The sequence below is a fragment of the Herpailurus yagouaroundi genome, unplaced genomic scaffold, assembly GCF_014898765.1.
Source record: "Herpailurus yagouaroundi ecotype Mexico unplaced genomic scaffold, PumYag 199, whole genome shotgun sequence".
Taxonomy (NCBI): Eukaryota; Metazoa; Chordata; class Mammalia; order Carnivora; family Felidae; genus Herpailurus; species Herpailurus yagouaroundi.
Genome location: NW_024412430.1, coordinates 6,689,126 through 6,716,917, shown reverse-complemented (window position 1 = coordinate 6,716,917; position 27,792 = coordinate 6,689,126). Strand labels below are relative to the sequence as shown.

The following is a 27,792-nucleotide window of genomic DNA, read 5'->3' as shown; positions in this document are numbered from 1 at the left end:
ACAAACCCTCAGGCACTACTCAGGAAACAAGACAACCAATTCCAGTCCTAAGTAATCCACTGCCCTTACCAGAAGCCAGTAAGTGGATCCAAACAAAGAAAGCTTCCACTGTCTACACCTCTTTTTTCCTTATCCCTTCTTCCTTTTCTGCTCTCCATCATATGTCCCAGCCCAGTGTTTGTCTTCATTCATCACAGAATGACTAATCTGAAACATGTGCCACTAAATATATAATACACTTGAGTTATCACTGTATTCAAGACATCATGTGCCTTCCCCATTCCTCTCAAGGCTTTTGAAACCCCTGAATTCACATCCTTCTCTCATATTTTATTCCCTTCTCCCACCTTTATTCCCATGTTTCTCTCTCTCTGTCTTCTATGTCCTGGCTGTTAGGTTGAGGAGAATTTACATTCAAATAAAACATAAAATTTCTTTCTCCAGATTTTCATACCAGCTGACTGGGATTGTAAGTACCCCACTGGAGAGGCCTGATATACTTACTTAGAGTTTTTAAAAAGCATGCTGATTTCATACCTTTCCTCCCAGTGTCCTCCAGAGAGGAGGACGGACTATTCGGAATTGGTTTGGATTGATAAAGTACTTTGCCCTTATTTAAAGAGCTCATCTTGCATCAACCTCTCTTTTCATTCACTAAACATATTCTGCAGCCCTCCTCATCTGAGAGAATTGGGCCTCCCTTGTCTGCTTTGATCCAGAAAATCATGCTTTCATTAACACAAACATCTCCTGATCTCTGCCAGTGCATTTTGGATTTTCAAATTATGTATGTGCATCATTTATCAAAATGCCGTCAGTCTCCAGGTCTGCCAGGCATTCAAACTGGGCAATCCCATGGCATGTATGTATGTGAATTCATTCTAAGGGAAGTTGCATGGTGATTATAATCTCGGTCCCTAAAGTAGCTGCAGTTAGCTGTATATTCTTTATTTTAAGGAAAGAAATGTGGTGTTAAGTACCAAGGATGAAATCTCAGAACATCTTAAGCAAAATGCAGATTCCCATCTATTTTCTGTTTTCCCAATAGAAAAGATGAAAGTATTCTGTATTGAGAAATGGTCTGACTTCGGTGAATGAGTTGAAAAGAGAATAGTGTTTTTAGTGATATTATAGACATGCAGCAGTCTGCCAGTAACAGTTTTGATATTTGAGAACTGGAAACATACAGGAAGTTCTTTAATCTTAATGGAGAATCCCTGGGTCGTTTGGTCCACATACCTGCCTGTCAACGTTTTTTGGGTTTTGTTTTGTTTTTTTTAAATTCAAATCTTCAAAATTGCCTTCACTTCTGTTTTCTTTATCCATTTCAATCTTCACTGAAACACAGAAAGATACAGACCACCATAAAAATTAGCATTTAGACCACCATTTAGACATTAGCCTATGTAACTATAGACTGTGTCTATAATTTCAATAAAAAATTCTGGTAAATACATAAAAACTAACAGATGACCATGATATTGAAATCGTCCCTATGGATTAAAATACTAATGTATTCATATGTTCAAGGAAATAAGTGAACTAGGTGAAGGGGATTAAGAGCACACTTATCATGAGCACTGAGTAATGTATAGAACTCTTGAGTCACTGTATCATACACCTGAAACCAGCGTAACACTGTGTGTTAACTATACTGGAATTAAAATCTAAAACAATAGATGACAAGATGGAGGATTTTACCAGATAATAGGAACCTATAAAAAATAATCAAATAGAAATTCTAGGACTGAAAAATGGAATAATTGAAACAAAGACCGAATAGACTTAACAACAAACTGAAAGATACAGCTAAGGAAAGCATCGGTGAGCTAGAAGTTAGGTGAATATAAAATAACCTGATGGAAGCCTGGAGAACAAAAGGATAGAAACGACACAGTGAGGGGGAAAGTGATATGTGGGGCAAAATGAAAGTATACATATACATACATATATACACGCCATACATAATGCATGCATATAATGCCATCTCCCTCCAGAAGAAGACAGAGGAAATGGGGCCAGGGCAATATTGAAGAGAAAATGTCAAGAACTTTCCAATTGATAAAAGATACCAAGCCATAAGTTCAAAAAGTGTTTTAAACTCCAGACAGGGCAACTGAAAAGAAAACCACATCTACGCACATCACAGTAAAACAACTAAAGACCAAAGAGAAAGAGAAAATCCCAAAATTGAGACCAAAAAGGAAGATACATCATTTTCAAAGGAACAACCATAATGCTGAGAAGTGACTCTTCAACAGAAAAGATGTAAGACGGAAGACAATGGAATGATATGAGCAGAGTGTGGAAAAAAGAAAGAAATCCAGCAACCAGTAAAAAACCCATCTTTCAAAAGTGAAGCAACATAAACATTTCCAGATAACCAAAAACCAAGTGTGTTCAGCAGCAGCAGCCGACATGAAAGGGAATGCTAAAAGTAGTTCTTCAAGCAGAAGGAAAATGATCCACAAGAGAAACACAAAAATGCAGAAAAAAAATTATATGACTCAATTTGGGGCAAATCTGAAGGAATACTGATGATGCAAAATAATAATCACAATATGAATAATATTTTATGGGGTTTAAAATATATGTAGAACTAAGATACATGACAACAATAACACTAATGGTACTAATGGGATAGGGAAGTTTAGCAGAGTTCAACGTGTTAAAGTCTTAGCATTGACCGCAGTGTGGTAAAAGTACTCATTTATATTTGTTCTAATAATCCAAGGACACATGTTTAATCTCTAGGAGGATTACCAAAAGAATAGTAAAGATGTGGAACCAGCAAACCAATGGGAGAAAAATAAATGGAATACTCCAATATTGATCAATTCAGACTAAGAAAGGAGAAAAAAAAAAAAAGCAGGGTCACAAAGCATTTGGGGAAAAGGAAATGGAAAACAACTGATATTTGTGCTTTTGTTGATTGTTTACAAGTAACCGGGAACTGTGATAGACAGGCAACGTCTAATTGACCTGAATTGAAAACTTTGCTGTCGCTAACTCATTAAACAGATTTTCCACAAGCAAGTCATAAAATTATAAATAGTTGATGATTTTTGCATGATCATGATGTGCTAAGCACTATGTTAGCATATCTCCTTTTTTCCTTTTGAGTTCATTAGTCCTATTTAAATATTTTTAAGCGCATTTTAAGCATGTTAACTACCAGCTCACATTAAAAATAGCAGATCTGGAATGGAAAACAATTTATGGGTTTTTTTTTGGGGGGGGGGTGTTTTTTTGTTTCATTTTACTCCAGAACTGATATACTTAATCATCACGATATATATCGTCTTAAAAAGAAAAACTTAATACCACATGTATTTTTAAATGTGCCCATAATGAGACATGAAGACATCTTAGCAAATGTATAGGCCAAGTTTTCAAAAAGAAAACAAAAAGCATTACTTACATCACTTAAGTTTTATTTTTTTAATGTTTATTTGTTTTGAGAAAGAGAGAGAGGGGGCACATGAGCTGTCTCTATATTCCTGCCTCATCAAGGAGGATTCAAGCTACTGTCCATTGCCTACCTACATGAAGACCAGGTTCTCAGAATTTGTCTTTCTACCTCCAGATTTTTGTCCCTTAACCTATATATTTTCCAATTGGCAGCTAGAGAGAACTTTAACCAACAGAAAACTTTAAAAAACACAGAGCCCAATGTGGGGTTGAACTCACCAACCATGAGATCATGACCTGAGCCCAAATCAAGAGTCTGACACTAAACTGACTGAGCCACCCAGGTGCCCCTACATTGCTTAAATTTTGACAATCAGTCCAAATTATTGATTATTGAACAAACTTCGATTAAGCATGGGCTAGGTGTCAACCACCATACTAGGTCTTGATGATACGATACAAAATAACAGAGATGTGGTCCTTGCCTCGTAGGGCAAATAATAATATTAATTATAAATTAATTCATTCCCTTCATTAGATAATAACAAGACAAAAGTAAATAATCATAATTATGATCTGATCACAAAAAGATGCTCTGAAAAAGCATTATGAATGAGTACTCTGTTAGATAGTATGATGAGGGAGAATTTTCTCTGAAAACATAACCTTTAAGCCAGCAGACGCTTACAATTAGGGCAACTGTATTACGTATTGCTCAGACTGGAATACTTTTGAGAATGAAACAGGGCACTTCTAATAATTATTCAGGGCGTCAGTGCAAACCAGAATGTTTTCACTCTCTTTGTAAGCCCTGATAAGGTTATTTTTAAGTGCAATAGAAAGACACTCTAATGTTTTTTGCAAGGGGTTATCTATTATATGACTTACATTTTTTAATGTTCTGTCTAGCTGCCAGTTGGAAAATATATAGATTAAGGGGCAAAAATGGAGGTAGAGAGACAAATTCTGAGAACCTGGTACCCATCTAGGTAGGCGAGGGACAGTAGCTTGAATTGATGGGGCAGGAATATAGAGAAAAATAGCCAATTCAAGATAAATTTTGCAGTGTATCAGCAGCTAAGATGAAGCCATACGAAACCGTCCATTTGCATCTAGTTCATATCTTAATAAATAAACAAGAAAGTATCTTAAAGTTTGTCAGATGATCTTGGAAAGGGAGTTTTCAGTAGCATTAACAAATACAAACACAAAGGAGAAACGTTCATCTTTAGCAAAAACAATCAGGAAAAAAATCTAAATTTAGCAGCTCCCCTTTCTTCTCTACCAACCCCCGTTTTGAGATTTTTTTTATCCAATTCTTATAATGTATAAGTGTGTATGCATTTTTATAAAAAGTACTACTTGTTTCTACAGCAGTATTTTCTCCAGTCTGCTGTGTGTATTTTCACTTTCTTTGGGGGGCCTTTTGCCATTCAAAATATTCACCTTTTTACTTTGTACATAGGGACATACATCTAACTTTTTATTTTCACAGGGACTGGGTTTACTACTTTGGAAAAGTTTGCCCCTATCCACATTATATAAATATACACAAAAATATAATTTTATTATTTTGGGCTTTTACTTATATATTTCATTAAATTCTCTAATCATCTGAAATGTACTCTTGTATGTGATATGATATAGAAATCTGGCATTGCCTATGATATTAAAATGCATATTTTCTAACCTGAACCTAAAATCCATTTTGATTTTTATATAAAGTTCTCACAGTCTTAAATCATTTATGTATGCTCTGATGCTTACCTACTTTTGTGATAATATATATATATTTTAATTTTTTTTAATGTTTATTCATTTTTGAGAGACAGAGAGAGACAGAGTGAAAGTGGGGGAAGGGCAGAGAGAGAGGGAGACACAGAATCTGAAACAGGCTCCAGGCTCTGAGCTGTCAGCAGAGAGCCTCACGTGGGGCTTAAACTCATGAACTGCGAGATCATGACCTGAGCCGGACGCTTAACCGCCTGAGCCACCTCGGTGCCCCAACAATATATTTTATTTTTATTGGAATGATTTTCAAGTAATTTTTGGTAAGGGAAGTCCCCTGTACTAATCTCCTTTTTTTCTACTTTGGTTGTCTTGAAAAAAATCTTTTTTTATCACACACACACGCACACACACACATTTACCTCTTGTAAATAAACAGTACAAAATATATGGCACAAAAAATGTTATAGTCTTCACTCTCCCTCTAATTCTTCAGGTTACACTCTATTAAAATGTTAGTGTAGGGGCTCCTGGGTGGCTCAGTTGGTTAAGCATCCGACTTAGACTCAGGTCATGATCTCACAGTTTGTCAGTCCGAGCCCAACATCGGGCTCTGTGCTGACAGCTCAGAGCCTGGAGCCTGCTTCGGATTCTGTGTCTCCCTCTGTCTCTGCCCCTCCCTTGCTCATTCTCTAGCTCTCAAAAATAAACAAATGTTAAAAAAATTTTTTTTAATGTTAGTGTATTTTCTGGTTTTTTGGCTAAGCATTATTATACATTTAAATTCATTCTGAACCAGCCTTATTTTTTGAAGTAATTTCATTAGCTATTCACAGGCATTTATTCTTCTAAAGAAACATTAAAATATTTTAATCTAGTTTTATAAAATAAAGCATAACTCATCTTTTGCTGTGTAGTGTCTGGAACATACTGGCAGCCAGTAGTTAGTTTGTGCCTTTGATGTTTTTTCAATCAGCCTGTTTTGGTAGAGCTTGTATGTTTGCAACAAAAGGAGATCCAGTCAATCTAGCTTATGTAAATGGGGATTTGTTATATTTAAGTCTTCAAGGGTCATGATAAAAAATTGGGAGTTTACCAAAATATAACAGGACAAGCACTAAACTGAGACAAAAGTTTCACTAATGATCCAACTGTCAAGTTGAACTAAATCATTTAACAAGCAGTTTCTAGAACACCAGGTGCTGGATACCAAAATGAAAATGACAGAGTTACTGTCCTTAAGATGCTCACTGCACTTGTTGTGATGAGCACTGGGTGATGCATGGAACTGTTGAATCACTGTATTGTATAACTGAAACTAATATTACAATGTATATTAACTAACTGGAATTTAATAAAAACTTTAGTTTTTTAAATTTTTTAATGTTTATTTATTTTTGAGAGAGAGAGAGGGAGAGACAGAGTGCGAGCAGTAGAAGGGCAGAGAGAGAGAGACGCACAGAATCAAAAGCAGGCTCTAAGCTCTCAGCTGTCAGTACAGAGCCCAACGCGGGGCTCAAACTCATGAACCCGAGATCATGACCTGAGCCAAAGTTGGAGGCTTAACCGAATGAGCCACCTTGGTACCCCTTAAATAAAAACTTAAAAAAAAAGATACTCACTGTATAATGGGGAAACTGGGATGCAGAAATAATGTGACTTGCATGGGATTGCACAGGTAAATTAATTGCTGGCACCTAGACCTTAATATTTTCCCTCTACCCATGCTTTCAAATCCCATTAACTCTACAATGTTGCTTGGTCTTTATCTATCCATTCTGTTTCTTGACTTTGGTCTCAGAAGAAAAGGTGCTGTTGTTACCAAAGCTAACCTACGACCACTGATCTCATTTGTTCAGACTCTCTTTTTATATTTAAAATTACCATTTTGTTCAGTCCCAGATTTATATAGAAGGAAAGAAGTGTGTGTGTGTGTGTGTGTGTGTGTGTGTGTGTGTGTGTGTGGAGAGAGAGAGAGAGAGAGAGAGGACACTTGATTTACCATCTTTTCAGCTAATGGTCCACCCTTCTCCCATCCCCCAAACAACTAGAAAGGATAATCCAAACTCTTCCCTGCATTCATCCGTGACTTAATAGCTCTTTAGTCCTCTGTCCTGAAGGTTTCCTGGGAATCACTAATAACTTCCTAATCAGCAAACCCAATGGCCCTTGAGTTCTCTGCATATTTGACATTGTTGATCATTCCTTCTTTCTTGAAACTCTTCCCTACTTTGGCTTCTCTGATACAATACCAACATAGTCCACCATCACCCATCCATCCTCTTATTCATTGGCTTATCCTCCACCTACTACCCCTTAAAAAGAGACATTTGGTTTCTTCTCATGTTATTTTGCTTCTGCTTAATGGTTTTGAGCATCTTAAAAATCTTTATTTTCACCTCTTAACAATTTCCCAATCTTCAGTTCTACCTACCCAACCATTTATTAGATATTGTCATCAGTATACACAAAAACTGAAAATTAATCTCAACATTTTCCTCTATTCAGTCAAGAACCTACTCTTCCTTCCTTCCTTATTTCTATTGATGGTATATTCATTCTACCAGCTTCCTAATTATGAAGCTGTGGTTTGACTTCTTTCTCATCTTAACCAACGCACTGCCCACAAGTACCACCATATCATCATGAACTAGACTTCATAGCTTTTGCCTTTCAAAACATGTCCAACCTTTCCCCCCACCCTTTTTTTTTTCATTTTTATGGGTGCCATTTTAATTTTTGTTATGTCTTTGTTTATTTTTAAGAGAGGGGGACAGAGGGCAAGTGGAGGAGGGGCAGAGCGAGAGGGAGATACAGACTCCAAAGCAGGCTCCAGGCTCTGAGCTATAAGCCCAGAGCCCCACATGGGCTGTAAGATCATGACCTGAACCGAAGTCGGACGCTTAACCAACTGAGCCACCCGGGAGCCCCTTACTGGTACCATTTTAATTCAGCCCCATACTATGTATGACCTGAAATATTTATTACAAAAGTATTTCCTAGACTCCGTGATGGACCTGAATCAGGCATAATAATTTTTTCACAGTATCCTTTGATCTCTAAAGTCACTTTTCTTTATTTAATGGCATTTAGCAAATAACTAGCTTCAGTCATGGAGTGTATAGATATGCTGTACTGTGCAGTGGACAAGAGTCCAAATGTCCACAAGTGCATTTGGAGCATGTACTATTTGCCAGGAAAAATGCTAGATTCTGGGAATTTAGCACTGAAAACAATAAAATGGAACTTACATTGTAGAGACTATATCTGGGTTTGAATCGTGGATCCAACATTTTTAGATTTGTGATCTTAGACAAGTTACTTGACCTTTCTAAGCCTTTATCTTAAAAAAAAAAAGGCAGGGGTTAGGGGAGTGAGATATAATACACACCATGTAGGTTCTTTAAGGAAATAAAAATTAGAGAGGCTGATAGACTATGTGGTTCATCCAATAAATGTTAGCTCTTTTTTTCCCTAATCTAATTTGCCATTTTCCTAAAGCTTACCTTACCTCCTATCCCACCTATTGGGGTTCATTTTGTTTTGGCCCATGCATTCTTTCCAATTTATTACATAAAGCACAAGATATACATTTTAAACATATTTTCTCTTATTGCATTCTGAAAAGTTATTGAATTTGCATTCATACTTAAAAACAAAGCAGAACTTGGAGTGCCTGGGCGGTTCAGTCGGTGAAGCATCTGACTCTTGACTTCAGCTCAGATCATGAGTTCAAGCCCCTCATCAGGCTCTGTGCCAACAGTGAGGAGCCTGCTTGGGATTCTCTCTCTCCTTCTCTCTGCCTCCCACCCCTGCTCACACACGTGCTCACACTCTCTCTCTCTCAAAAGTAAATAAACATTTGTTTAAATGAAGCAGAATTTTAAAAATTATGAAAACCCTCCATCTGAGAATAAAACAGAATGGTAACAAATATGAAAATAAGTAGATTTTGCTTTCTTTTATAATTACGTAACCAAACCCAAACATCAGTGTTTCTTTTTTTTTTCTTCCACAAATTAGGAGAGTTTAAAAGGAAAAAAGAAAACTCTCATTTCTCTCTCTCTTTCCTCCCCTTCTCCTCCCCACTAGAAACTAAGAAAGAAGAGCTCTTATTTAGGTGTTTGCTATATTTCTGGTTCACATCCAGGGGACAAAAGAGTAGAAAGCATTCATTCAGCCAATAATTATCAAGCACCTATAAAGTACCCAGAACTCTTCCAAAGTCTTGGGAAATCCTGGCTCCTGTTCTCATGTTAGGAAGCACAGGTCTGCTGCAACTGCTGGGGCAGTAGTGTCTCCATGTGAATACATTTAGAGTTGCGGAAGTTATTAGAGCCAATCTAGACAGTTCTCAGCCCACTAAAGAAATCTGTAAACCAGAGCATCTTTACCAAAGTTTTTCATTCAATCTTTCCTGGTTGCCTCCAGCAACAGTAAGCTCAGTACTTCACCTTTTCTATTTTTAATAGGTCTAAACATATAAAGTTATCTTTTTTTTTCTCGTTTTCCCAGTATTTAAGGTAGCTTTGTATATCTGTCATGACTTTCACAGCCACATAGCCCCCTAAACACCCAGTCTTTTAGTCATTCTAAATGTAATGTTATTATCAATATTGCCAATGTTCCTCCAAGATGCAGAGATATTTTAAGTAGAATCTATAGACTGGCCAGCTCAGAATGTGGTGAAGCATTACTTCCTATTTTGGTTGAAGCATTTGAGGATTGAAATAATCCTACATGCTGTGTTCACCCTAACTGGTTGGCTCATGACAAACCTTTGCCTCTGTCAAGATATTTCTTGTCGTTACTACTCTGTGTCCTTAGAGCTGAACCTGAGGGATGGTGGTATGTTCAGAACACAGTTAGCAGGAACGTAATCAAAATTGTATCTGTTCTTGAGATTAAGCACAGTGCTATGTGACCTACTGATTTTCATTTAAAATTATCACAATTTAGATAGCAGCTTGGAACATCTTTCAGGCCCAGAGCCAAAAGCAGAGCTTCAAGACTATAGGAAACCAAACAGCTCTACAATCATTCAAGTAATGACCGACGCTGCACTTCATGTGAGCAAGGACATTATATTAATGTATTATTATGCCAATCAAAATATGGATAGTTGCTGGCAGATAGGTTACAAAAACATCAGATTATATGTAACTATTTTATGACTTCTTGGAAAATGCTGATTTAAGTCCTGAATATTTATTTTACACAAATAGGTTCCATTCAGTTGACATAATTTGCAATTTATTAGAAATGCTCAAGAACTCAGTTTTTGAATTTTTAGGAAGATCCAAAATATCCCAGATCACCACAGTATAACCAGTGATCAACATTTATTCCACTCTAAAAGAGAAATACTTTTGTAGCACCATATATAATATAATATAATATAATACAATAATATGATATGATATGATATATGATATGATATGATATGATATATAATATAATATAAATAAATACACATGTATACATATATACATATATAATATGTATATATATATATACAGTTTTGAAAATGATATAACTTAAGTATTTTTAATTGACAATTTTTTTCAGAAGTATTCAGAAGGGATTAAAAACTATGTGATAGAGTTGTAAGCAAAATTATGCGTTGTTGTACTGACAAAGCAAAGGTCACATAAAAATGTTTAGGAGGGGGACAGGCACTTGTCATATATGTGTTGACTTTTTTTTTTTAAGAATTACAGATATTGCAGCAGCAAAAGAAATTTAAGAATTCAATAAATGTTCAGAAATTTGAGAGAAGAAAGAGTTAAAATTCTTGAATTCTGAAATTTCTCTTTAATCAGAAATAGAAATCTAAAATAATGACAACAATAATAATTATAGTGTTTACAAAGACCTGGGAACTTTCACCATTCCTGTGTCTCTGTTGGAAGCACATAAAATTAAAATGATATAGTCACAATTTGTTTCTTGACTATTTTACATTCAGTAATTTTTAATGAAGCAACTAAATTAGGCATAACTTAGTGCAGCTTTAATGTAGTTATGATGAATATATTTTACTTGATTAAAAATGATAAAAACCAGGGAGCCTTAAATATTATCTTAAAAGATTAACTACTGTGTCAATTACAAATCTAGGGGAAAGGTATTTATAAGGGAATAACTATTCTGAACAGTCACTTCCTTTTGTTCATTTCATTTAATTAAAGACTCAATCAACTTTCAGTCTTAATACTAAAATTTTTCTAAATTACACATTGGCTTGCAAATTGAAGGGCATATAGCAGGGCTAAGTCAATTCAGCGCTAGGGAAGATTCAGCAAGTAATCTATTTTTTATATAAATGGGGGGGCGAGTACAAACTACTTCGCAGTATAGGGTGGAGTAATTAACTACATAATTGCCAATTGTGCACCGCACTTTGTGTTACATGACAAAATCTGAATAAATACCAGTAAAGATCAAATTATTTGGGCACATGAATGATGATGAGGCCCGCTCTGCCAACAGGTAGACTAATGAATTGAAGCCTCAATGCCTAACACCAAGTGGAAGAAGCCAATTTTTTCACCTCTGCCTTTGAGGGGACCAGTTAACCTACTGCAGCGGGAGGGAGTAGATGTGATCACCATATGTTTACTTTGTCCACTCAGGGGAAACTTGCAAAGGAACAGTTTTGAAATACGCACTGGATTTTTATCAAAATACAAATAAATGGCAGTTTTCACCTAAGGAATACAAAATACTTACGTTTAATTGCCAGTCTCCAATAAATAGATAAGTGTCTTCTGGTAGCAAGTGGACTTAAAAGTCTTCCCTCCTAAATAGCCCTGCACCTCAATCAAATAAACAGCACCAGACAATCATACCTCTGGCCTCAGCCATTTCCCTTGCATCACTGAGGTGGCCACAATGTCCACTGAGGCTGTTATCCTTGAATAGGGTAGCCCAATGCCAGGAGATCCTCCAAGTGCTAATAAAAATGTCCTTGACAAAAAGAAGATATTAAAATGTTTTTTAAACAATTTTTTTTAACAGACGAAATCTTAGTGTTTCGTGGGTTTTGCTTTTAGGATTCGGGACGGGAAGCATCTGAAAGACGATTTCAGAGGAAGCAGATGACACTTGCACGGGACTGCATTTTGGTCTATGCTCAAAGTGATGAAGTTGATTTGCATCATTCTGCCACTAACGCTGAAGCGTCCTGCTCCTGGAAACCCCCGCCAGAGATGCGGAGTTTACCGAGAGAGGACTCCGCGGAGCGCTGCCATAAATTCAAAACTAACTATCGGGGCAGGCAATCGCTTCGAGAGAGGGACGGAACGTGGGACCCGGGGAGCCCCGCGCCCCTCTCCTGGAAAGGGCTGGTCAAGCGCCTTCTCCCTCCTCCCCGAGTCGGAAGTGAATGTCACCTGCAGGTCTGCCCCACTCTCTGGGCGCTTCCCCCTCCTCTGCCCAGTTCGGACAGTGTCTAGTGACCGGTTTCAGCTCCGGCCGTCTTCGGGCTCCAGGCTGCAACCCCCCGCCCCGCTCCGGGAATCGCGTCCCCTCCCCCGTGGTCCCCGCCCCCTCCAAGCTCTGCCGGGCTCTGATTGGCGGCGGCGCTGACAGGAGGCGGGGCCTGGAAGTCCCGGCCAAGCCCGCCCTCGCGTATAAGCGCCTTCTCGGCTCTCTCTCTCTCCATCTCTCTCCTCTCTTTCTCTCTCGCTCCCTTCCTCCCTGTAACTGAACAGTGAAAATTCACTGGATCCGCTAACAGGCACAGATGTCATGTGAAAACGCACATGCTCTGCCATCCACACCGCCTTTCTTCCTTTTCTGTTTCCTTTTCTTCCCCCCCCTTGCTCCTTCTCCTTCTTTGTAACTAACAAAACCACCACCAACTCCTCCTCCTGCCGCTGCTGCCCTTCCTCCTCCTCCTCAGTCCAAGTGATCACAAAAGAAATCTTCTGAGCCGGAGGCGGTGGCATTTTTAAAAAGCAAGCACATTAGAGAGAAAGAAAAAAAAAAAAAGAAAAAAAAAAAACAAAAGCAAAACAAAACCCAGGCACCAGCCAGACAGCCCATTTTTTTTTCCACCCTTCCTGAAAACAAACAACCAAACAACCATCAAAACAGTCATCACCACCATCATCAAAACTGTTAACATAGCAGCGGCGGCGGCGGCGGCGGCAAACGTCACCCTCTGGCCACGGCGTCCGCCTAAAGGGATGGTTTTCTCGGCGGAGCAGCTCTTTGCCGACCACCTTCTTCACTCGTGCTGAGCAGGATTTTTGGGCTCTCCGGGGTTCGGGCTGGGAGCAGCTTCATGACTACGCGGAGCGGGAGAGCGGCCACACCATGCGAGGTAAGCGAGCCCGCGGACCCCGAGGCTCCCCGGGTCCGGCCAACTCCAGCCAGATGGGGAGATGGGGGAGGGGAGCGCACGCTGCCCGGGGGGGGGGGGGGGGGGGAGAGGTTCGCGGCGCGCAGTGCTCGAGTTCGCGTTCGCAGGTGGGCTACGAGCGGCCTGGGCGTAGAAAGTTGTGGGAAGGTGTTGATGCCTCTCGGGAGTTCTGGAGGGACGCAGGAGGGCGCTTTTTGGAGAGGGGAGCGACGCTAGTTGCGGTCTCCCAGTCCGCGAGTTGCACCGAGCCGTGTTTGCTTGTCACTCCCGGGTACGGAAGCGGACCCTGGGTGGAGGGAGAGCGGGAGCGGGCTGCCTCCCGGCAGAAGCGGCTAGAAGCGCCGGGCGCGCAGCGGTGGCCTGCCGGGGTGGGGCGCGCCGGGCGCACGGGCAGGCGGCGGGCCGGGAGCGCGCGGGCACGCAGACTCGGGCTTGCTAGGCCCACCGGCGTCCCGGGCCGCGAACGCGTCCCTTCGTGGGAGTGGTGGGCAGAGGGGTGGTGTCCCGGGACTGGACGCGGATTCCGAGATCGTCCCCTGTGCGGGTTCTCTTGCGCCGGCGCTACGCCCCGGCCAGGTCCTCGCGCGGAGCCCGTGCGGTCCAGGGACGAGCGCCACCCCGAAAAAAGTTGTGCGGAGAAAGTTCCAGAGGATAGGAGAGCCCGCGCTCCCCGCGTCAGAGAAGGTTCTTTTGTCGAAGGGCCGCTGCGGGAGGCGGTGCCGGGTGAGCCCTCGAGCCAAGACCCCCAGCGGCGACGGCGGTGGCAGGTCTCTCGGGGTGAGCTGGCAGCTGTGGGGCAGCGCGCGGGGGACAGGGGAAAGACGCTTCCTCTGGCCACCCTTTGGACTGCCCCAGCAGATGGCCTGGCCGGCTCTAGGGAGTCACTCTGTCCGTCTCTCCCCGCGCAGTGCTGGGACCCTCAGGTTTCTTGCGCGCACTCCCTTACTTTCTGCTCGGCCACAACTTCACTCTTTTCTTGGAGAGCGGGCCCGGTGCCAGAGTGCCATGGGTTACGTGCAAGCCTCTGGGCACCTGCCTCACCTCCCCCCTCCCTCCGTTTTTCTTCCTGGCCACTCTTCGGTTTTGTGGGGCACTCCTCTACCCTCCGCGTGCCCTCCGGGTCCTGGTAACAGAAAGTTGGAAACGGCCAGCCCCTGGCCTCCCTACATCCCTGACCCGGCGACAGGTGGACCGACAGGAAGAACTGCAAACACTCGTCACCTTCCACCGGGCAGTGCACACCTCCCCCTCACTCCCCAGCACCTCTCTAGGAGGGCCCCGAGGGAGCAGGCGGCATGCTCCCCATGCTGGGCATAGTGAGTCCCCATAGCTTGACACTAGGGGCAGGGACTGGGTTAGCTGGCTGGGCATTGGGGACGTGGCAGGAAAAGGGAAGGAGGAGAAGGAACAGAGAGGTTGTGCAAGGAAGTGGGTGTGAGGGAAGTAGCTGAAGATCAGGGACAGGGACGGTCTGGTGGGATGGTTGATTGACCCGTGCACTGGGAGTGGGGCATCTGCGCTGGCGAGCTGGTTCCGGTTGAGGGGCCCAGTTGGGGATTTGGTCACATGCTCCACTGTCTAAATTCTTTCAGAAAACTATACTGGGCAATTGGCGAGTATAGAACCTTTAAGTGAAAGATGCCCCGGGTCTTTGTTTTCCTTTTTCTGTCCCATCTCACCACCATCCGCTCTCCTTTCAATTTCCTCTCCTCTGGTCTGGGGCTGCCAGGTCGCCCGGAATTCCCTTGCTTCGACCCTTCCAACATTCCTCCCGTGGCGGTGTTCTTATGTTCTGAAGGTCCGAAACCACGAGTCACCTACGCTGCGACCCGGCACTAGCACCTGCGGCGTAAAAGCCGCTCACTCGCCCCTTAAATTGAAGAAAACCCGAGGAGTATGAGGCAGGAGTGGGTTGTAGCTTGATCGCGCTGCTCCTGAAGGAGCTGTAAGCCCAGGCAGTCCGGGTTCGCCACCGCGCTCGCTTCAGGGACTGCAGCAGCTTGAAGGGTTGAAAGCCAGGCGCCTCGCCTAGGGCTCACCTTTAGAAACCAGTCGAAGCCCACACCCACTTTCCAAAAGGCGTCACGCCAGCCAGGCTGCCCAGAAGAGCTTACAAGTTCTAACTCACAAGGGCGAACCGGGGATTCGCACTGGAGAAAAATTTGCAAGCTTACAAGGTGGCAGATTCCTTTCCTCTACCTCCCAGGCTCTCCTTTGTTGACCCTTCACTGTCTCTCCTCAGCCATCCCTGTGCATTTCCTACAGACTGCCCCTTCCCGCGGAAGGCAGGAGTTGTTCTTTAAGGATAGGTTGAGAAGAGATCCAGGCTACTCAGAGGTCTTGTGGAAGTCGGGGTTGAACTTGAGTGTGAACTTGAGAAGTGAGAGCCGAATGGAATCAGCTTTCTCTTGTGCCTGGGATACTAATCAGCCTACCACAAGGGGAGGGGACGGTTTTTGAACTTGGCTTTACTGTGTACCCACTCCGTTTCTCCCGTGCACGCCCCTCCCCCAACACACACACACACACACACACACACACACACACACACACTCTCCCCATCTCCAAGGGGTCCCTGTCAGTGCCTTGGCCTCGGCTTCAGTGTTTGCAGTTGGTAACTATCCTGAGTCAGGACGCTTTGTGCGACATAAACTTGGTCCAGGATTAAGTGGTCTCCCTCGGGACCAATCCAGCAAACCCACCCACCCTCCACCTCCTTCCGACCTCGGGCAGATCTGTGGTAGTTAAAAGAGACTTTATCTCAACGGAAGCTTGATGGGTAAGAAAGGGGTTAAAAGGCTCTGATCCTGGAGGTCATTATCGTGCCCACTGCTGAACTGATTTGTCCCTAGCTCGGTGGCTTACTCTGGGCTGGCCTGGGGCGAAGGAGGTTGTATTTGTTGGCACACAAAGCACGTCACCCTTTGTCTGCTAGAGGGTACCACTTAAGTTCTAGAGATGCTACTTCGCAGATTGCATTCAAAAAGAATAGCTTCTAATAGCTTCTAAAGGCGAAAGGGAAGACTTTTAATTGGACCCTGTCCATAGGTGAGAAACGGGTGAGCACAGGTGTGGGTTTCAAGACTCCTTCCTGAGAAACCTGTCAGCTGTTTAGTACACAGGCACACAGAAATGGTCAGATTTTTCAGCCCTGCCTCCGCAGAAAGCCCTACCTCCCAAAACAGGGGCACAGATGTCCTCGCAATCAATAGGTGATTGTGGCCTCTATGGATTAGAAATCTGGTTTTATGCTTGCTGTAAACAAGGATGGGGCTTGGCTTTTTGAAAGCCCAGTTTTCATCTATTATTTTCAGGTAGTTAATTTTTATTAACTGCTAACTTGAGAAAAACAGTAGCTTGCTCTGAGAGGCATGGTAGCCCTTTGGAAGTCTGGAGCTCTGAATGTCCTGCTGGCCAGGCCTTTCGATTTCCTAAATGAGTTCTCTATCTTAATTTCTTCCACAAATGCCGATTAAATATTTCTAACCGAGATTTCTATCTTAATTTCTTCCACAAATTCCAATGAAATATTTCTAACCAAGATTCCACCTTTCCCAATTAAAAAAAAAAACAACAAACATTGCTGGAAGGACATGTCTGTGAGTAGTCCATTAATGTTCATTAAATAATCATCAGTAAGCTGTCCTTATTCCTAGAAAAGTGAACATTTAAACAGTTTAAAGAAAAATTCTGAAGCTGTATTTCAAGTATTGTTGGGAAAAAAAATATGTAGCCAGAAACATAAAATATGTTCCTAGGTGGTTACCACTTGGGACTCTCTCCTCCCCCCATCTCCAACACCCTGAGTGAATTTACAGCAAGTTTTATGACACAGAAGTGTAGGACATCCTCAGCTTTTGGGATATGTCTTAGAAACAGCAAGGGTTGTCTTTACTTGTCTAGATGTTCAGATAATCAGGAACTGGGAAACCAGGATGGAAATATAAAGGGGGAACTTTTGAAGAGCAGGCCTCATAAACATGAGGGATACAAGATTAAAACGCCTTTGTTAGAATTCATTTAAAACTTAGAAGTCCTGGATTTTACATCAAGAATGGTATAGCTTTTGCTATACTGTTTAGAAAATCCTTACAAGATGATTTCTCGTATCATTATTAAAGTAGTTTATGTGAAGCTTTACTTTAACATAAATAGCATGTTTATTTTATACTCTTAAATATGAATGCTAGCCTTTACTTATTTTGGTGACAATTTGTTAAATACTAAACTATTAATAGCCTTAAAAGCAGTTATTCTGGTGTGAACGTGATGAGGATACACTGTATTTCAAATTTAAATGTTACAGAATCATGAAACCTAATTTTACAGCAACAAGGATTTTATAGCACCAAGGATTTTACAGCACCAAGAAAATGTTAAGTTTTAGGGTTGGTCTTCATGAAAATGCCACTCGAACTATGTAATAATACCTACTTTTTCCCTAAAAGTAGCATATATAGAATTGGCACTAGGATTTTAACATGACTCAAGTTTTTGTAGATAAAAAGAGAAAGACAAGCAAAACTTTTTTTTTTCAGCCATTATATCACATTTTATAAACTTGTGTCCACCTTTCAGAAACATAATGTGGCCATTGTAGTTTTTATGCTTTTTACTACAATAGTTCTAAAAAATAAAAGTGTGAATCACAACACTTACAGATTTTTTCATTGCAATGAGTATATATACCTCTAATTTAAAGTGCATATTGTAGCATTCAATTAATACAGAGTTTAAAAGTATTCTAGTAAATTATCAAGTTAAAAACATTCTACATAGGTAGATATGCTGGTGTTCGGCAAATTTGTAAATCAAGTAAGGTTTTAAATTGTGAACAATAACATCATTGTTACTGTACATTCTTGAAATCTAAGCCTTACAGATAATTATATGAGCAAGCAGGAGAAGTAATTTCCAGGTTAAAGCCATCAAATTCTGGCCAGATTAAAACAAATCAAAGGTTATGAGCACTTTATGTTATTAGTGCAAAAGTTATTAGTGATTGAGGTGGCTTAGTATATACGTATATTTTTCTTATTCTGTCGTTAAGAAAAGAATTTCTTTTCTTTGTGTTTGCTGTATAAATGCAACAAAACATAAAGGCTTTAAATTATATTGCTGTTCATTTAATGAATAATGAAACATTTTATTGTGATGTTAAAATATACAGAAAAGTAAATATTAGGAGTGGACGTTGTGCTTACTAATTAATATGTGGTTTTACCATTCCATCCATTCTTACCTAAAGGATAGAAATTAAGTAGACAAATGAAATAAGTCTTTTGCAATGGAATGAATAATGACCTTTGATAAAATGAGCGCTCTACACATAAAGTATTATTCCTGTAATTTTGTAATCATCTTCCAATTACAGCTTCTTGCAAATATTTATCTTACTTTGAATAGAATCTCTGACTTAACAGAATCCCTAGCAGATAATAGCAGTCTTTGGAGGCGTCTGTTGATACACACTGATACACAATATGTATATGTATGTGCCTATAACCGCCCACTCAGACAAGAAGAATGAATATTTGAGAGAGAAAATCATTCTTATCTTTGCTTTCACAATCCAGACTTCCAAATTCAAACATATTTAGAGAAACAGAAGCAACTTTCCAGAGCATTCAAAAGAAAGAAATGAATACATGTGGTACTTGAGTCGCATAAAAAGAAACTGTTAATGGCATCTATTTATAAATAATCTACACAAAACTCCATTATACTACCTAATGATAATTAGAGAGAAAAGGAATCAAAGAACTCAGGACTGCCAAATAAATAAAATATTCCCTCTCAAATTAAGCTACAAATTCATAGATAACAAGGCTGATGCCATGAATTGAAGGATGTCTCCTTTGTAGCACAAGACAAAGGGAGCATAGAGGAATAAATATTGATTGAACTAATCATCTGATGAATAGAAATGAGATTTACCAGTGCACCAATATAATAGGCTATGTTAACTAGTTCTTTCATAGTGCATATGCTGCCCTTTCAACCCCTGACCCCATCCATTCAATTCTTAATGAGGGAAACCACAGGTGTTATAACGGCATTTATAGTGAATCAAGCTAACTATAATAACCATGTGGTTAACTAATGGCGTTGAGGGGGGTTGGTTCTTATGAAAAAACAGTGTGATCTTAGTGTCACAAAATGATTATGCATTGCAAGCCACTTGGAATTTCGGTCTGCTCTGTTCCCCTTGAAGATATATCATTGTTGCACTATATGCTAACTAATTTGGATGTAAATTTAAAAACGTAAAAAATAAAATAAAATAAAAAGATACATCATGTGGCCATCGATATTTCAAGCCCCAGATTTGTTTTCTCCTCAATAAGTGCAATTTTAGTTGTGCGTATCTGAGGAGTTCAAAATGTTATTCAGTATATATGTTTTTACCTACATTGTTTAATACCTTGCATAATAAGCATTTAAAACATTTAAAAATAACACTGAGAAGGTATACTGTTTTATTCTTAATATAACACGTATTTTTCTTGGTTAGTGCTTATTTTATGAATATTTGGAAGGGAATATAACTTTGTAATAATTATTATACTTTTATGATAAATTTCGCCGTAGAATTAAATTAGGATGTTCTTGGCTCAGGCAAGGTCTTATGAAAGACACAATGAACATATCACCTTTTTCCAAAACACGAAGCTAAAAACTGGTTGGAAAACATGCTCTTATAAAAGAGCAAAAGTAATTTGTTCTGACTTAGGCATGCTCACCTCTGCCTCATGAATATTTTATTAACTGGCTGGGTAGGCTGACTTTGTAACTCACTTTGCCAAAGTATTTTGCTTCAAGTATCTCTTGATGTCATTTTTGTGTGTGATTATTCATCATATCATGTGGTCCTGGGTTCTATTTCTCTAATTCAGAGGAATTACAGAAAGCAAAGAATGGGAAAATTAATCTGATTGTGTACTGAATTATTTTTCTGTCACCAGCTCTCACTTTGTACTCACGTGAGCCCAGTATCCTGGTACCATGGGGCATATGAAAGATTTGGGTTGCTTAAGGAAAACTGTTGCGTAGATTTTTATCTCATAGGAAAGCTTTTTTAACAATGAATATTACAAGTTAATCTAAATTACATTCTTAAACTTTTTCATATGGCTATTCGGTAAAGCATCCTTCTTCAAAGACTGTTACATTCTTTACATTAGAGTTATGTTGTGAACATGTGACAACAGCAGATATGTAATATTTTAAATTAAATCTGAAGTACAAAAGGTATTCTATGAATTTGGACAGAAAATCATCCTTAAAAAGGAAACTGCAAAAGCTTATTTTTAAAAGGCCTTGGCATTTACAGTCATTTCTTGGCATGGAATAAATGAGTATTACCGGCCACACACAAAAAATATAAAACATTTTATTTTAATCTTCTGACTGTTTTTTTAATACCACTTCCAAATACATCTTTCTTTCCTTATTTGGAACCAGCTAATTTTGATTCTCCTCTGTTCTGAAAACTTTGTCCAACTCATTGAGCCACTCATTTCTCAGAGTCCAAAGTAAGATGGACTCTCAAATACAAGAATAAGATCATCTTCCCAAATGTTTCCATTTCCAGATTCCATTTAAAAAAGTATAGGCCTAAGATTTCATCTTTCGCAGACATACCTATACACGAGTAGGAATGTGTGCGACTCACATTTATTTATTCAGGATTTATTGAGCATCTACTCAAAGCAAGGCACAGAACTGAGCCTTAAGCATGCCCACGTTGGCAAAGAATACACAACTCGTCAGTTAAAGCCATGGTCAAAGCAAGAGCAGAAGAGAATGCTGTGGAGACACAATCAGAACCACTCTTGCAGGGCAAGTGATATTTGCGATGCGCCTGTAAGGATGAATAGAAGTCCAGGTTTAGTTAGTTAATTGGCTCATCATGAATGAAATATATTAAAATTTTCTTTGTTGTATTCCCCAGTTGTCTTTTCAGTTGGTACTATGTGAAATTTAGTTTATCAGAACTGTTCCAAAAAGAGCATTCCTGATGTAGAACAAGTAGTAGTATTGTTCTCATACAAAACTTTTACTAGTAAAATGATTTTCAAAGAAACCTCTAAGGTAATTTTAAATTACAAAAAGAAAACGTACTGAAGGAGAGAAATAATTTTGTAAGACTAGAGCACGTAAGAAAAAAATAGCACCAGGGAGGGAAAAAAGGAGGGACACCTTACGGCGTCCTTATATACTTGTTTTTATCAGAGAAGTTCTTAATTTTGCAAAATAAAGAAATGGCTGATACACATTGAGAGTCATTTTCTTTAACATTTAAGGTAATGCCTGAAAGTAATGATATCTGCTCTAGGAGGTATCTTAGATTACTGGAATCGGAGAGAATAAAATCTACTGAAGTGATAGGGTATGTCAGCAGTGTCTAAGGGCCATAAGTGGTATTCTTCAAATTCTTCCATTCTAAGAAATTGGATATAAGATTGAACTCTGGAAATTAAACTATAAAGTCAACACATAATGGTCTTGGCGACTTTTGAGTTATTCTTTCTTTTAAGCATATTTAAAGAAGGAAGATTCCTGGCCTCCTAGATCCTGATAAAAATGTGAGTGTATAAAGGAACTATTGGCCATGCCCTTCCCAACACTATCTGTAGGTAAATCACTGATCAGACTGAAAAAAGTATCCACTGCAGTTCATAATTAGGTTCTTCATTTTGAAGTGATAATTTGGCATGCTGGTCTTATACAATCGCTCTTGTGAGCTTTGTTACCTTGAATTCTCATACAGAGATCTCATCCACTCTGAAACACTGGTGAGATCAAGTTTCTGAGCCTACAAAGCTCACAACCAGACCCGGGGCTGGAGAGAATTCACCAAAGTCAGTTTCACCATTTGAGACTTCCAAGCAGCCAAATTGCCTCTCTCGGTCATAACCGTCTGCATTAGCATGAACTGCATCTTCAGACTTCTACATGGCTAGCAAGGCAGAGTCATAAGCTTTCAGTCTTGAAAAACAGATATGTTTATTAAAATGCTGATTATTAATTGGCCTTCATTAGACTGAGGAAGGGTGCTCTTCTCTTGTAACACACCCTGATGATGTAACAGCTGTTGTACTTGATCTGTTTATTTCTTGGCCCTCGAAGAATTCCAGAGGCGGCTTAATGACCCCATTTCTTCTTGGAGCTTTTCTTAAAAGGGGAGAGGTTGGAAGAGAGGGGACACAGAGACCCCTGTAGCTTCTAGAAGCTTTGATTGAAGAATTATTTAAGAAGGCAACTGTTTTTCTAGACACCTCCTCCCTCGTCTCTTGCTGCACTGGTGCTGGTGTGTTACACAACAGTGGACACATAGATCCACGATATTCCTGTGCCAGTGTGCTTTTCTAGGTGGCAAATGTAGACTGAATCTTTGTGGAGAACAGTGGTTTTACTTGGAAGTGATGTATGTAATATGAGTCTAGATTTTCACTCTGGCTCTCATGGAAATATGCCTAGTAGTTAGTAAACATTAACCCCCTATTTTGATCCTTCTATTAAAAAGACTGTTTGAAGACAATCCCGTTAAATGGGATCAGAATGTATTGTTGCCTGTAATTAATTCTGAGAATAGGAAATTCAGACAGTGGTACTATTTTTATTTGCCTAAATAGTGTAATGAAAATCATTGTAACTAGTTCTTTTTCGAGCTACATTTAAAATATGTTTCATCTCACTTGCCCAAGGCGTGGGTCATAAAAGTACTTCAGATGTGTTTCATAACACCGCATTAGCATGAATTAGACCCCTATTCTAAATTCCCAAGTAAAAATTTCAGTGTATCGCTTGAGCTGGAATGAACGTGCAAGTCATATTTTACCATCCAGCAGCTGTTAGCTTCTAGATCCCAGAATCAAACAATTAACACACAAGTTGAAACGACTTCGACATCTTGAGTTTCTAATGAATAGTTGGCCACCAGTATTATTGTCAGGTCAAATAATAAAATTATTACACAGAAAATTTCCTATTAACTTGTACATAAGTTGTTCCTGGCACATAGCAAAGGAATTAAACACTTTTTCATAAAAAAAAAAGAAGAAACCTTGTTCCAAATTTCCACAGTTATTGAATATGAGCAAATGCCACACAGTCTGCTTAAATAGAGGAACATTTGTTCAGGAAAAACACATCGTATCATTAAGGTGCAGTGCTTCTTGGCAATAATATGTTTTTTTTTTCTTTTTACAAACAGATAAATTCATTTTGAAATTTTTAGGATCTTAATCTACTCATCAGTTTGCTCAAAACTTAAGCTTAAAACAGTCTAATATTCTTCTTCTTTTTTTTAATGCTGACTATCTTTCAAAAGGCTTAATTCTAGGCACTTCCACCCTTGTACATATATTTTCATTCTTGCGATTAAAATAAAAAAGTGAAGTACCAAAGGAACAAAGGAAAGGATTATCTTTCCAAAGACAGCTCAGAAATACCAATAATAAGAATGCCAGCATTAACACCCTTCCAGTTATGTTTTTGTTTTATTTTGTTTTGTTTACTAATATTTCTAACGGGCAGTTCTGGCTGCCATCCATGTCAGAGTTAGTCAGAATTTATTTTATTTGTTGTGGAAAGTGTTCTTTTTTAATGAAATAAATTGATACTGAATTCCTCTCCACCGCAATTTCGTTAATGATTTTTGAAAGGTTATCTAACGCAGTTGGCGATGAGTGTTGATTTAGAGTCAAACAAAGACTTTTTTTTTTTTAATCATACTACAGTGACCAAAAGAAGTAAAAGAAAACACATGACAGATAGGGAGCTGACCTCCCAACGGTGGATGGTGCTTCAATGTGATTCCATAAATCTTGATTACTGAGTACTTACAGTATGTAATAGGTGCCCTCTAAGTCTCAAGAAAAGTGGTTTTCCTATAAAATCCCTTCAGAATTCCTTAGATACTTTTTGTTTCATTTGAATTTCTCAGATCTCCAGTGTTGACTACATCCTTTTCTCGTAAAGGAGAAAAATAGATGACGTGTCCGTAATTATTTGTTAAAAAGGGTTGAGATCAGAATTTGACTTCAATCGAGGGCTTCTGACTCTGACTCCAGTTCTATTTTCGTTACTCTGTGTTTTCTTTCTCAGGCTGTATGACTTTTTTTTGCCACCGCTGCACCCACAGCGGACATCAGTTACATAGCAGCCTAATAAATTACGGCGTTCAGACTTGCTAAGTGCAGATGCACCTTCCACCACCGTGTGACCAGCATTGGCCCTCGAGATAAAACTTTTTACCAAAGCTCTCATGAGTGTTTCGGCCATATAAAGAATACCTAATCATGAAGTAAAATTGTTTTCTACTCAATCACAAGATCCCCTTGGGCAAACAATACCTCTCCACTGTTTTTACTCCTAAAATAATGGGAATGACATTTACTGATCCCAGGAAGCATTAAAATAAGTATTATGGACATACCTACAGATTCTCGATAGAAACTATCCAGTAAAAATAATGACAAATTCCAAATATAGACAGAATAAAATTTTCTCAAAGATTCTAAAATTGGTTTTATAAACTAAATGCCATCTTTTACAGAGATGTCAAATTCTGAGTCAAACTGTATTTACAGATTTTTCCTCCACTAAGATCCCAACGTTATCTGCATCTACTTTAAGGAAGGAAACAACTTTACGGGAAGGTAGCCATAAACACTGTTGATGTTTAAATATGAAGTTCCTCTTCTTTCAGTAACCGACATGCACTTGCCTCATAATTTATAATGTTAACCTGCTCATTTGTCCCTCAGCTTGTCAATTTTCTCTTACGAGTTTTATGTTTGTCTAGAGGAGGGATATCTATCTTTGGCCATAAGCACTTCAAGCAAAGCAATGGGTTGAATAGCCAAGTATACCACCGATGACCCACCTGAGTTTAATCAATTTTGTGATTGACTGGGATTGAAAGTCCCGTCAGCACATCATTTGCATCAAAAGCGTCATCCTGTCCAATAATTTGTTTTGTACAAGCATAAAATATTTTCTTAAGGAAAAATCTCAACAACTTAAGGGGGAGCCATGTCTAATTGTGCCCTGCCACATAAAGAAAAAAAAAATTAAATTTGACATGAATTCTAAATAAATACAGAGTTCTGCTCCTCCTTAACAATACTGCAGTGTAATGTGTTTTGCATTTTGGCTGAAACCATAGTATTCCTTACAGCAAGCTGCCACTTAGATGGTTAATTTTTGTGCTTTCAAGTGAAGTCCATTCATATTTCTTTAAAAGCACAATCATCAGTGCACTATTATTGATTTTTCAGGCCCCTTCGGTAAGCTGTACCATACACAGAGCTCGAAACACCGTCCCTACCCTGTTGTTCGTTCTCCAGGTCTCGAATTGATCCTATTTTATAATGGTCCCGACTCCCACACTAGACTAAATTTGACTACAGCTACTATTAGAAAGAAAATGGACTGCACCAGAATCTGCATTTGAGTTGTCTTCATCTTATATTTAGTACCTGGTGTGTTTACTAATATCATAGTGGGGGAAATTGTAGGCTTATCTCAGGTGATTCTGTGTTTCACCTCATGTAAAATACCTGCTTTGCTTACTCTCCCTTTCAGAAATGGGGATATGGTTTTTTTTTCGTGCTCATTAATTCTGTCAGTCTTTGTACCGTGGCTGCTCTTAAGGAAAATTCTGAAAACATTTTAAAAAGGGACTGTGTAGACCTGAGAGGAGCTGACACACGCAGCGTCACATCTTTACAAATGTAACAGCAGGGAGAAGGAAAATAATCTCCTACCTGTGTGTGGTGCTCTGTAGTTTCCAGCCAGCTTCTGTGGATGCCACCTAGACGATCCCCGCAGCGATCGTGGGAGACACGCAGGACGGGCGAGATAGGAGCGTGCCTGGGGCAGCTGGGCCAAAGCAAACCCCCAAATATAAACAAAGTGCTTTTTAGCGGTTTAAGAGTATGGTTTCAGTGCCTTACAAAAATAGTCCTCAGCCAAAAAACATAAACAACTGTTTTCCAAAAGGAGGAAATGTGATTGGCTGATAAACATTGGGTGAGGAAGAGCTCAGCCTCACTTATTAAAGAATTAGAACAATATGAATGGCATCTTCACCTGTCAAACTATAGCAGGGTGTGATGAAATGGACACCCTCATATTCTATAGCAGGTGTTTATATTGGTACAGTCATTGTGCCTAAAGGCTTAATAATGATCATACTTGGGGTGCCTGGGGGGCTCAGTCAGTTAAGCGTCCGACTTCAGCTCAGGTCGTGATCTCACAGTTCGTGGGTTGGAGACCTACGTCGGAGTCTGTGCTGAAAGCTCAGAGCCTGGAATCTGCTTCAGATTCTGTGTCTCCGTCTCTCTCTCTGCCCCTCCCCCACTCGCACTCTGTCTCTCTCTCTCTCTCTCTCTCTCTCTCTCTTTCAAAAATAAACATTAAAAAAAATAATGATCATACTCTTTGGCCTAGTAATTCACCTTCTGGGAATCTTTCCAAAGGAAATAAAGTATCAACAAGCCTATATACCTAAAGACTTGTGCCTGAAGACTTACTGTACTGTCATCATGATATTTTCAATAATATAGGGAAACTTTTTTTACGGCACACTTTCATTCAGTATATAGTCGCTGTTACACTAATATGTATTTACTGCGTGTTCAGTATACTTCCCTAGTATTAGGTGATGATTATACATACCTGACAATGTGTTTTAGGTTCTAGGGGTAAAATGATGCGCAAGAACAATATCATTCCTCACCTCACTAAACCAAAAGTGTCATAATAAAAAAAGTTGGAATGAAATATGGTATATATTATGTGATCTAAGTTATATAAAATGCATACAAAACATATGGTATCTGTCTTTCTCTGTATGACTTATTTCACTGAACATAACACTCTCCAGTCCCATCCACGTTGCTACAAAAGGCCATATTTCATTCTTTCTCATTGCCACGTAGTATTCCGTTGTGTATATAAACCACAATTTCTTTATCCATTCATCAGTTGATGGACATTTAGGCTCTTTCCATAATTTGGCTATTGTTGAGAGTGCTGCTATGAACATTGGGGTACAAGTGCCCCTATGCATCAGTGCTCCTGTATTCCTTGGGTAAATTCCTAGCAGTGCTACAGAGAAAGACAGATACCATATGTTTTCACTCTTATGTGGATCCTGGGAAACTTAACAGAAGACCGTGGGGGAGGGGAAGGGAGAATAAAAAAGAGAGGGAGGGAGCCAAACCATAAGAGACTCTTAAAAACTCAGAACAAACTGAGGATCCGGGGGGGGG

General features: G+C 39.6%; 1 protein-coding gene and 2 long non-coding RNA genes across 3 annotated transcripts in view; 2 read left to right on the top strand and 1 right to left on the bottom strand.

Moving 5' to 3' along the window:
• LOC121013626 (uncharacterized) overlaps nucleotides 1-12,270 on the top strand; it is a 187,697-nt gene extending 175,427 nt beyond the window's left edge. The window contains exon 3 of the long non-coding RNA XR_005782810.1: nucleotides 12,195-12,270. This is a non-coding gene — a long non-coding RNA (uncharacterized LOC121013626). The remainder of the gene's footprint in view (nucleotides 1-12,194) is intronic.
• LOC121013627 (uncharacterized) lies at nucleotides 1,299-13,112 on the bottom strand. The gene is made up of 3 exons (XR_005782811.1): nucleotides 12,534-13,112; nucleotides 11,991-12,108; nucleotides 1,299-1,337 (listed from the first exon to the last, which is right to left on the bottom strand). It is a non-coding gene; the product is annotated as an uncharacterized LOC121013627 (long non-coding RNA).
• An 82-nt stretch (nucleotides 13,113-13,194) lies between these two features.
• The window catches only part of RORB (RAR related orphan receptor B), a 195,242-nt gene continuing 180,644 nt past the window's right edge, over nucleotides 13,195-27,792 (top strand). Inside the window, exon 1 of the mRNA XM_040449339.1 lies at nucleotides 13,195-13,468. Within this exon, the coding sequence (XP_040305273.1) occupies nucleotides 13,462-13,468 (7 nt within the window). The 5' untranslated portion in view covers nucleotides 13,195-13,461. The remainder of the gene's footprint in view (nucleotides 13,469-27,792) is intronic.